This window comes from Aristolochia californica, unplaced genomic scaffold (genome assembly GCF_029961685.1).
Source record: "Aristolochia californica isolate CCGP_79_NKW_82.1479 unplaced genomic scaffold, dmAriCali1.0.hap1 SCAF_9, whole genome shotgun sequence".
Classification (NCBI taxonomy): domain Eukaryota; kingdom Viridiplantae; phylum Streptophyta; class Magnoliopsida; order Piperales; family Aristolochiaceae; genus Aristolochia; species Aristolochia californica.
In genome coordinates, this window is record NW_027182290.1 from 38,677,052 (window position 1) to 38,688,537 (window position 11,486).

Here is an 11,486-nt window from a genome sequence, read left to right on the forward strand (position 1 = left end):
TAAATAGGCCTTTTAACGAGATTATAAGAAGATCTAGAAAAATATCTAAGTAGAGGTTGGATGTTGTTTTCAAAACACATTAATTAGTTCACACTAACACTAAATTTGAAATTGAAGTTCATGTTGTTGATTGAAATGAATTTAAAGTTGAAGTTCAAATTCTTATTGAGATCTATCCATAAAACATGAAAAGTTTAGTTTTAATTGATTTAAAGCAAAAAGTCGGTTGTTGACTTGGCATTATATCGTAATTAAGAAAAAACTATAACTTAAAAAAGGGAAGAGGTATCCGAATCTACTCGAGAGGTTGGGCTCCCTCCTCCCTAAACATTTTTGTGCGTAGCATATGAGGAAGGAAATTATTGCTCTTAATTTCTCCCATTTCATATAGAACAAGGGACCCCGGGTAAAAAAGGCTTACTCAATTGTTTTTCTTTTTTTGCCATATACTAATTTTTAGCATTTCTTAACTTGAAAGATAAATGAGATTAAATTAAACTCGATTTAATTGATCTCTTTTACTTGACTTCTCCCTTAACTTTTTATTTTGGAGAGGAGGGGAATACTGCTTTGTGATAATCGTCAAGATAGTATCTAGTAAGGACTAATAAATGATTGTCACTATTATTACTCTTCGTCACATGAAATATATAATTATCTCAAATAACGATCTGAAATATTCATGCTTATGAGTCAACCCAAATATGCAATAATTCAAGACAATGTATTAATTATATTTCCAATTTGACTGGGATCCTCATTAAAGAACACAAATAATTTTAATAATTCATAAGAAACAATAGAGTATTATTTTGTTAAAGCAAAAAATAGAATTTCATTGAGGGCTCACTCTAAGCAAAAGTCACTAGCTCCCACCTACTTTGGGGTTCACCCTTGGGCCAAGTTGCACATTTGCATTATTACTAGACCACTGGACCACATGAAAACGAACTTGTTATATTTATTCACGATTGATAAGGGGCTATCTCGTACTATCTCATACTCTGATGACTCAGATAACCATTTTTAACACCGAATAGCTTTTCATATTGGATCGGTCATGCTATCGTTATATTGAGCGATGTAATCCACTGGGAAGACTCTTGTCCATTCACGATCTAATAAGTGATTCGTCCCTATTAATAACAGGACCAAGCTACTATACGAGAGCCTCTTTTTGTTTCTTTCTATGCCGGTTTGACCGCTTCAGGGAACCCATCCCGGTCCAGACTCAGACGACTGGTCCTCTTTACATACCACGCGGCAAGCGTCTAATGTGGGCCCACTTACCTTTCAGATCCGCATTAACTCCAGATTCCCTGATCCCAGCGGGGCCCGCAGCTGCCTTGCGTCGAAACTGCGTCTCCTGACTTCCTAAACCCTCCTTTTTCTAGAAAAAAAAGAAAGCAGGAAAAGCTCAGGACTAAATTTATTTTTAACTTTTAACTGTAAAACGTAAGTGTAAGGTGCGCATGCGGTAGATCTTCTCCCCGCTCGTACTAACGCTCATGGGGAAACTCTTTTCCGGGAAACACTTCAAATTCTACAATTAGATATATATATATATATATTTTTTTATTTATAAATTCCTGTATTAAACGGGTTGTCTACATGTCTTGTCAAATGTGGTTAATTTTTTATTATTTTTCGGTCTGGTTGGCTCGGTCGGCTACAAGCAAAGGTCTGGTTCAGCGACCGCGTCGGCCAATGAGAGTGCGACGACGGAACACGGGAACGGATTGTTCTTTATCTTATTTTAGGAATTTCTGTTGAACGGGTCCCACCGTCGTCTATGACACGGGATCTTCTTTTACGGCTACAGTGAAAGAAAGCGGATGTAGCCTGACTTTGAGGCGATCTTCTTCGTGATGCAGTGGCTTGACCGGAGATACGCATGATTTTTTTGTATACCGAAAGTACCCCCTTAAAAGGATTGTTTCCGTGAAAGTTCATGGTCGACATTAATATAGTCAAATCCAACTCGATTTTAGGTGATTAGGTTCAATGAAACCCGGTTCAGCTTGGTTTACATATTATGTAATTTTTAAATTTAAAATAAACATAAGAAAATAACTTCTCTTACGATAAAAAAGAGGAGATTTTTGCCCATTTTTCCGTTTTAACCCCTATCAAGTATCCCAATTGGTCGTCAGGGTTAGTCGGGTTGAATTGATAGAGTCAATTGAATTAGTTGGGTTAAGCCGAGCGGCTGCGTGGCCCTTGGCAGACCTGGAGCAGGGGAAGAGGATAGTTTTGGTAATCTGGCGTGTAGCTGGAAAGCCTTCAGGCGCCGCGTCACCGGTTGAGAAGAAAACGGACCGGAGACGGGGTTGGATTGGGTCCAAAGCGGGTGAATAAATAATAATATAAAGACGAAATAAGGAATAATTAAAAAAAGGGGAAGGGAGAGTGATAATAAATAAGAACGAGGAGAAAAGAAACGAGGAACGATGACTTACTCTTCTTCCTCTACTGGTCGTCTCCGTCTTTAACAGGGCGTAATCGCTCCTCGAAAGCGTCATCGCTCCTTCTTCTTTGCTCTCGATCTAGATCTCCCGTTGCCGAGTTGCGGTTTCTCCCGTGCTACTTGGAGACATCTTGGGAAATCCTTTTGGTGGAGGTACGTCTCGAAAAGAATCGGTGGCTTGAAGTTCGGGGATTTGTAGTGTTTGAGGGTTCGATATCGAGTTGTTTTTTTTTTTTTTTTTTGCTGGTTTACTTTACTGTATTTTTTTGGGTAACCGGATCGAGGAGTTGAGGAAATTTATCGTCTGAAACGGGGAAGCCTCGGTTTTCGCTTGATCGTTTTTAGGGTTTTCTTTCTGTATATCCGGGGGTTTTATTTTCTAGTTAAAGTGTTTCGCGGATAAGGTTTTGTTCTGGATAGGCGGTGCTCAAAGTAGCACTGTTGCTGATACGGAGGAAAACCCTCGGATCAGTTTAGGGTTTATTTCTTGGGGTTATCTTCTTGCTCAACTATTTATTGTCTGTGTTGGAGACGTAGACGCCGGAAAGAGACTTTAGCGTACAAGGAACCGGAAGTGAAGTGTCTGCCGTTTGTGAGGGGTTTTTTTTAGGCTTCCAGTCTCAAGGACTACCAGATGCTGAAAGGATAGGACGTAATAGGATTTCTATTTTGCGGTTGCGAAAATGGTGGAGGGTCCGAAATTCACCGGAATTATCGGGGGCGACAATAATGAAAACAACTTCTATAATTTCACACAAGGATTTTACCAAAAACTCGGTGAGGGTTCCAATATGTCCATCGATAGCGTTGGGAGTCTACAGACGAGTAACGGTGGAGGGTCCGTCTCGATGTCTGTAGATAATAGCAGTGTTGGCTCTAACGATTCTCACACCATCATCCTGAACCATCCTGGTCTAAAGACCGTTACAAACAACTATTCTATGGGCCACAGTGTCCTCCAGCTTGGGAAAGTGTCCCATGCCCTTAACGACGATGCATTAGCCCAAGCTTTAATGGATAGCAGATATCCTACTGAAGGGTTAAAGAACTACGATGAATGGACGATTGACCTGAGGAAACTTAACATGGGGATGGCTTTTGCACAGGGGGCTTTTGGAAAGCTCTACAAGGGTACATATAATGGGGAAGATGTTGCTATTAAGATATTAGAAAGGCCCGAGAACAGTCCGGAGAGAGCACAGTTGATGGAGCAGCAGTTTGCCCAGGAAGTAATGATGCTTGCGACATTGAAACATCTAAATATTGTTCGTTTTATTGGGGCGTGCAGAAAGCCTATGGTTTGGTGTATTGTGACAGAGTATGCAAAGGGTGGCTCTGTTCGGCAGTTTTTGATGAGGAGACAAAATAGGTCTGTGCCTTTAAAGTTAGCTGTGAAACAAGCTTTGGATGTTGCAAGGGGAATGGCATATGTGCACGGGCTAGGCTTCATTCACAGGGATCTAAAATCAGATAATTTGCTTATAGCAAGCGATAAATCTATCAAGATAGCAGATTTTGGCGTTGCTAGGATCGAGGTGCAGACAGAAGGAATGACTCCAGAAACTGGAACATACCGCTGGATGGCTCCGTAAGTATAGCTGAATTTATCATCCCCCCACTTTTTTATCCTCCTGCCAACGGATTGCATGTTCGTTTAATGCTTGGCAGGTGGCTCACTGAATTTGTAACATATATGTTTTATTGGGTAGCACTCTGAGATAGTGCTGCTGTATTTGTAACATATGTTTTATTCATGTTTATTTGTCAAAGGAAATTCTTTAACGAACTTTCCTTCCTTCAATGGAATTTTAATTCATGCCATCTTAATTAAAAAAAAACGTCTTGAAGCTTGACATTAGCGAAAGGATCTTCTGATCAACTTACTGTTTCCTCAAATGATGGTTTATTTTGTTAATCTCCTGTCCAGTTTTATACTAGTTACATTATCTGGAAGTATCTTCACCAGGTTTTGTATTACCAACATGAATTTTTTTGTCGCTGATATCCTCCTGTTCCAAAATTTGTTTTTTCTCCCCAGTTATTTCGATCCTATAATTTGATGTGCCATCGGCTTTGTTTTGGTTGTATTGTCTCCAATCATGCTTTTCAGAGATGAGTTGGTTCATAATTGTCAGTTGTTTTGTGAATAACTAGTTGAGATAGATTCTCTGGTTAGCTTTATTATAATTTTTATAGGCTTCTTTTTTTCTTGGGAATTTCATTCAAAGCTTTTCAAGTATGCATACTTTATTTGACTTATCCTAATTCACTCCTTTTTCTATTCGGTGTCTTTCTGCATGTTGCAAAGTTATCTATCTTCTAAACTGATTGAAACATTAACCATTTAAACATATAACTATCTACTGCACTCTTCCTTTCATGCTGTCACTGCAACTCTTGGGGTATTCTCATTCAACGTTACTCTGGCTCTTTGTATGTAGGTGATGTTTTTCCTTGCTTTCTTGTTCAGTGACTTTTTTTTCTTTCAGAAAAGAGTTTGAAACAAAAAGGATCCATTAAGCTAATGGGGTTCCGGAAAGTGTCAATTATTTGGAATCACTGCTTAGTTTGGTTCACATGGGGATGCAAAATTTGGCTATTCATGTTCATATTTCCTATATTTGCATTACGATGTCAGATTCTTAGAAGCCTGAAAATGAAACTTATTAGTGAGGTTCAGGATGAGAGGTGGCACATCTCAACTCTGAAAATTTGTAGTAGAGTAAATTGTTTATCACCCATAGCACTTCTAGAAGGGAGTAAGAGAATTTGTTGCTGAGACGTCTGGACCTTAAATGTTGTTTGATTTTTATTTAAATATCTTTCTCTCTCTCTCTCTCTCACACACGCACACGCACACATGCATGCTCGGGGATAATCTACTATGAGCCTCAATCAATGTGTAGTTGACTGCACAAGGATGAGAAATTACAGTTGTTTCACATTAAAGTACCTTTTTGTTTATTGTAGATTTATCACTTCTACATTTGCAAGGAAAAAAGGTAAACATGTAGTTTTCTTTGAAATAGTCTGCCACTTTTTGAATTTGTTGATTGCTGCAAATTTTTAGTGTCATTCTGGATATGATAGCTATTGAATACGGTATTAGCTTCCATGTTGTGAATGGGTATTTGAGTCTTTTCTCTTGCTGTTGTTTATTTTCACAGAGAGATGATTCAGCACAGGCCCTACAACCAAAAAGTGGATGTGTATAGCTTCGGAATTGTGCTATGGGAGCTGATCACAGGTATGCTTCCCTTCCAGAACATGACGGCAGTGCAGGCTGCGTTTGCTGTGGTGAACAAGGGGGTGAGGCCAATCATCCCCCAAGATTGCCTTCCCGTGCTGGGCGAGATTATGACACGCTGCTGGGATGCGAATCCGGGTGTGAGGCCCCCTTTCACGGAGGTTGTCCGGATGCTTGAGAATGCAGAGACAGAGATCATGACCAATGTTCGCAAAGCTCGATTCCGTTGTTGTATGACTCAACCCATGACCACAGACTGATGAAGCACAGAATAGAACAGGGACTAGATTTGGTAGGGGTGTCAATGTCCTCACATCGCCCCCCGTTGTATTTATCATGTTTCCGTTGGAAGAAAAGCGCAAGAAGTTTCTGAGAACTGCTGGTATCGGATTGCTAGTCTTACTGGACTGCTACTAGAGATTTTGTTGCCTATACAGCGACATAAAGGTGGCAGCTTCTTTGTTACTTTAATCGTAGCGGACCCATCTCTGGTGCCGTGCTAAGTGGTTTTCTCTGCCTCTCTCACTCACTCTCTCTCTCTAATATCTTGTGTTGTTGTCGGACACTATGTTGTACTTAGTTGTTACAGCTTATTTTTACCTTTGCTAAACGTGGAAAGTTTCTTTTAACTTCATATTATATATATATGATGCTCCTTGCAAATGATGCAAAAAGTGCAGACACTAAAAGATCAGAGTCTCTCAAGTCTTATGTGTTTCTGATCGAGCGAGCCATAACAAATAATGATAACTTGGCTCCTTTCTTTTGTGTTTCCCATCATTACCAATCTGGGACAAACGCATTGGTTTTCTAGCCGTTGTGCAAATTTTCGATTGGTGAATATAATGACGATGTGTAGCCAACCCGCAAAGCCGATCATTACCGGGTTAGAGCTTAATTTTACCTGCTCCTGCTGTGACTCAAGGGATACGAGAAGTTTCACTTGTGCATTTTTTTAAAGCAGGATACCATTATTTGACAAGATATAAGCTGATCACTGCATTTGAGTTTGGATCAGCTTATTTCGATTTTTGACTTGGCCTCAGAGTCAGGGTTGGCTTCTTTGTCCTCTCTGTATGCTTCTATGTTTCTGTATACGTTTATTATGTTTTGAACATTGTTTATGAGTTTTTCTTTGTTGGTAATTTCCAAACAAGGTCTCCTTAGAATTTAGATGTTCTCATTCCAAAAAAGATCATCTAGATGCAGTATTTCTGTATATGATCAAATTTCAAATACAGCCAATAGAATCCCTTAGAATTAAGGGTAAATTAGTAATTTAATTAAAATATGTTAAATTTTAATTTCAATAAAAAATTCCGGTTGTCCTATTCTTCTTTGCCTTTAGCATGATGATAAGAGAAAAAAAAAAAAGGATTTGGTTATCAGCAAGAGAAATTATCTTTTTTTTTCCTATAGAAGGTGTCTCTCCATGCAAAAAGAGGGAGACGAGCTCCCCCTTTCTTATTACTTATGCTTGTTGATGTAGAGAAAAGCATTTCCACTAAAATCGACTTGTACCAAATGACAATCAATAATACCTTTTTATTGCTAAGTTTCCTTTCTTTTTCACTCAAAACTAGTAAGAAGAACAAAAGATGAAAAAAAACACAAGAACTCGCCTTGTAATTATTTATAAAATAATTATTTTTATTTATTTAATATATTTATTTTATAATTACTATATTAAAATAGTGATTTAATAGTCATAATTAAAATATTGTTAACATAAATATTTGATAAATTATTTTGGCATAATTATCCGATTGCTATATTTAATTAAAATATAGTGTGTTAAAGTTATGATTAGATCATTTTTTCTCTTAAATTATTTATTTTTAGGTTAAAGTATATCATATGTTATTAATAAATTAATAACTCAATGTATTACTGTTGTTTTTGTTATTTATAACGTTATTTATTTATTATTTATAATTAATCATGTGCATATTTCATTGGCTCATGTAATTACCATATAAATACATAATACAATATTTAATCCAATTAATACATATATTAATTTAATTAATTATACATTAAATAAATTATTCGTGTAGTAATAATGGTTGTTTTACCTAATTTGGGGTTTAAGGATTATGTTATAATTAAGTGTACTGTAAGGTTTAGGGATTCTCTAATTTTTTATGTTTTTCTCATGTTGGGGCACTAACACTGAAAATTGTTTTCCAATGCACATGAAGTCGTCAATACTAACACCAAGTGCGAAGATGATCTTCATGTACATGACTGACATGATCTTCATATTGGACATGAACTTGATCTTCAAAAATCCATTTGGGGGACTAACTCCCCTATAGTGTTGGCAATACGGTAAATAAAGAGTCATGTCATAGAGATGATATTAATGTAATTAGTTGAAGTTTCAGGGGCATAATTATAATATTATAGTTTCATTAATCTATAAATTGAGCTTCGGGGGGAGGGATAGGATACAAATCCATAATCTAGTCTTCCTCCTGTTTTCTCGCAATGAGTGTCTTTTTTTTTCTTTCTCCATGAGCTAAATCCATAGAGTCCTAAAAATCAACATTTTCCTCGAATTTCTACCTTTACCGTCTACATCCATTTAACAACTATTTCTTCCCATATTCGTGCTATAAGAATCCCTTGTTTGGTGCTTTATGCGATAAATAATATGTGAATCAAGAAGACTCATGATTATGATGCAAAGTAGACATCTTGATCAAGTAGGTCATTGAAATTGAGGTTAACCAATGTTTCTTGTTACGTGAGACATCATACTGGTAGACCATGAATGAGTTGGAATACAGCATCGTCTCTAGCCATTATGTGAAATTGAAGATTCACGTTTGAAGATCTTACCTTGAAGACGACGTATGGGCTCCAACTTGATAGATGACCTTAATGAACACAATTTGAATTTTCAACAACTATCAATTTCAATGGATGTTCCCATCGAGATGAGAGCACAAATCCAATGACCACGACTCTATTTCCTCATATTCATTATTTATTTCTACTCATTGGCATGTGATTGCATATTTTACAAACAAAGGGAGACAATAGACAAGATTCATATGATCATCACTCGAGCTTTGTTTGTTTTCACAGAAAAAAGAAATTAATCTTCATGTTCAAAGATATGTTCTAGGATTGGAATGCCTCATTTAGTTAATATATCAACCTTCTACATATTTGGATTCTTCAAACGAGTCGCCATATTAATTTACAATGATAAGTTAGGTCTAAAATGGATAAATCAAGGGGGGAGGGGGATTGAATAAGTTTATCAAATCTTAATGGCTAATTTGAACTTCTACTACTTTTCATAATGCAACTAAGTAGGTAGTCTAAACAATCAAGTATATAACTACAATGCACATCAAGATTTATAATGTAACAATTACTATTTTAGATTGCCACTCCACTTCAAAGGATCTCGTCTTGGAGTTAAAATTTTCACTATTAGTGGCCCAACACCATCTACAACAACATACCTCGGTCAAAATTATTGCAACACTTGGGATTTGTGACAAGCAAGTACATGCACGTAGACCCTTAAAGAGATTTTTCGGTAGCAAAAATAGTAGTAATTGCAATAATTTCCAATCTGTTTATCCAAGTCTTGTTTGGTTTTCTAGATTAAAAACGTATATTTGTTTTTCAATTAAGCTAAATACCTCTTAATAGGTTATTATTACGTTCAAAGACACACACATTAGTACACCTACTCCCATGTAATATACCACAATAATTAGCAGCTCAACTCAGATCTCAATTGTAAAATTCTCAGTATAAACATAATGAGATTAGAAAAAAAGGTCAATGCACAGAGTTTGAAGGTAGTGAAATACACTTTGATTTCATAATAAGCACAATAGGTTCAACAATAAGAAAACTAAACTCTCTATTGGTTTTGAATTCAAGAGCACAATTCTTGAAAATACTTCTCAAAGCACTTCAAATTTTGATTTTTAAAATATTTAGGCATAAGTACACTTGAGACCTATCCAGAGCAATAAAAAATACAACATTTTGAAATATTCCAATGATGTATGAATTCCCAAACTCCCCCTTACTCCCCTTAAACCCAATATTTGGCCCCCTAAACTCCCCTCTAGTTTGCTTCTTTTAAACCCTATATTGAGCTCCCCCTAAGTGCATTATTGGGTTATGGACTTCTCAAGTGCTTCCATGATGTTTGATATTTTATTGGGTTTTTGAATTTTAGTTTCTATCTAAGTTTCTTCTTCTCACCCTTCTCTTCCCCTTTCTTCTCTTGCTCCACGTTTCCATCCCTCCATAAATATTTAATAAGTATAATATTCTAAAAAAGGGCATAATAGTAATTTTATTTTACCATGGTTTCACATGAAATACCATATCTAAGAACTTGTATTTGGAATTACGACATCTAAGAGGGCGTTATTAAAAATACCATTTTTAATAACGTTTCCTTCACATGTATATATTTTTTGATAATATGACAAACTTTTGAGTTATTAAGAGATATTTTTGGCTTTATTAATTACCCATTAACTGAATAAGTAGCTAAAGTAAATGAATAATCCCTTCGTTGATTTAATTGTTTAGAATAGTAAGTAAATGCCTCTTATGCATGGATGGGTCACACCACTATAAAGGGTTATAATTTTAACATGAGTTGATTTTATGCTAAAAGAAAAGGGAGTTAAGGCTAAGGCTAGCTAAGATGGCACCATAGTTTGGATATATGTTTAAGAGTAGTGAGTTTGATTTTCAAAGGTCTTATTCCTATTATTGATATGTTTTGTTATTTCTTTATATTGTAATAAATAAAAATATCTTTTGGAGTTATTAAAAGTATATTTTAGGGTACTCTCCTACTTCGATGAAATGATATGCCAACCTTTGGATTAGTAACAATTGTTTTCTTCTTGGATATATAGTTTTTCATTTCATAGCTTTGATGTTAAGATATCTATTCGATCATATCCTTGTAGTTGAAACTACATGAAAATATCGTACTGGCCAATTATCAATCAGAGTAAGTAACTCTCAATGCTAACATCAAATACAATTGAGTCTATAAGTAAAATGTCTTGTTTACAACCAAATTTATAATACCACTTCCTTTTGCATGTCTCACATAGTTATAACATAGTTATACGTTTATTCATTATTTCTATGTAAGGAGCACTGGTCATTCTAGTTGTATTGGATTATTTACACTCTTATACTAAGGTATTTATTTTTTTATTGAACATGAAAGTAATAAGATGAAAGAACATGAATTAATGATGGAAAGGACTAAACCAAAGAGGAAATGATGTAAAAAACAAAGGTAATTATAGGAAATAAACATAAAATTATTTTAATTATTTGAGTAAGGACTGAAGAACTAATGAGAGAGTAATTACAATTCTCTTGTTTTTTATGTTTTTCTAATGAGTGGGTATTATTCACTGAGAACTGTTTTTCTGTACATGAAGGTGTCAACACTAACACCAAATGCGAAGATGATTTTCATGTACATGACTGACATGATATTCATGTTGGACATGAACTTGAACTTCAAAAATCCATTTGGGGGACTAACCCCCCTAAATAAACTTTTGGGCAAGGGCCCAAAAAATATAATTAAAAATAGAATTAAATGATTAAATTAGAAAAAAGAAACTCACCTAATTAAGAGCCTCATATTTTTTTTATTCATAAGAATATACCAGGTGCTACTCAACAATCAGTCGTGCCTCAGCATAAGGACATGCTCACATCATCGTTGATTCCTTTCCATTATCAACCCGATAA

At 35.8% G+C, this 11,486-nt stretch overlaps 1 protein-coding gene across 2 annotated transcripts; it reads left to right on the plus strand.

Moving 5' to 3' along the window:
• The first annotated feature begins 2,458 nt into the window (after window positions 1–2,458).
• LOC137941494 (serine/threonine-protein kinase STY13-like) lies at window positions 2,459–6,377 on the plus strand. 2 transcript variants are annotated; one of them, XM_068786936.1, is made up of 3 exons: window positions 2,459–2,620; window positions 3,005–4,055; window positions 5,635–6,377. In XM_068786936.1, exons 2-3 carry the CDS (start codon window positions 3,151–3,153, stop codon window positions 5,972–5,974), a joined length of 1,245 nt encoding a protein of 414 aa, XP_068643037.1. In that variant the 5' UTR covers window positions 2,459–2,620; window positions 3,005–3,150; the 3' UTR covers window positions 5,975–6,377. The 2 variants fall into 2 exon arrangements, with proteins under 2 accessions (XP_068643037.1, XP_068643035.1); XM_068786934.1 differs by having other exon boundaries at window positions 2,459–4,055.
• Window positions 6,378–11,486: the final 5,109 nt, after the last annotated feature.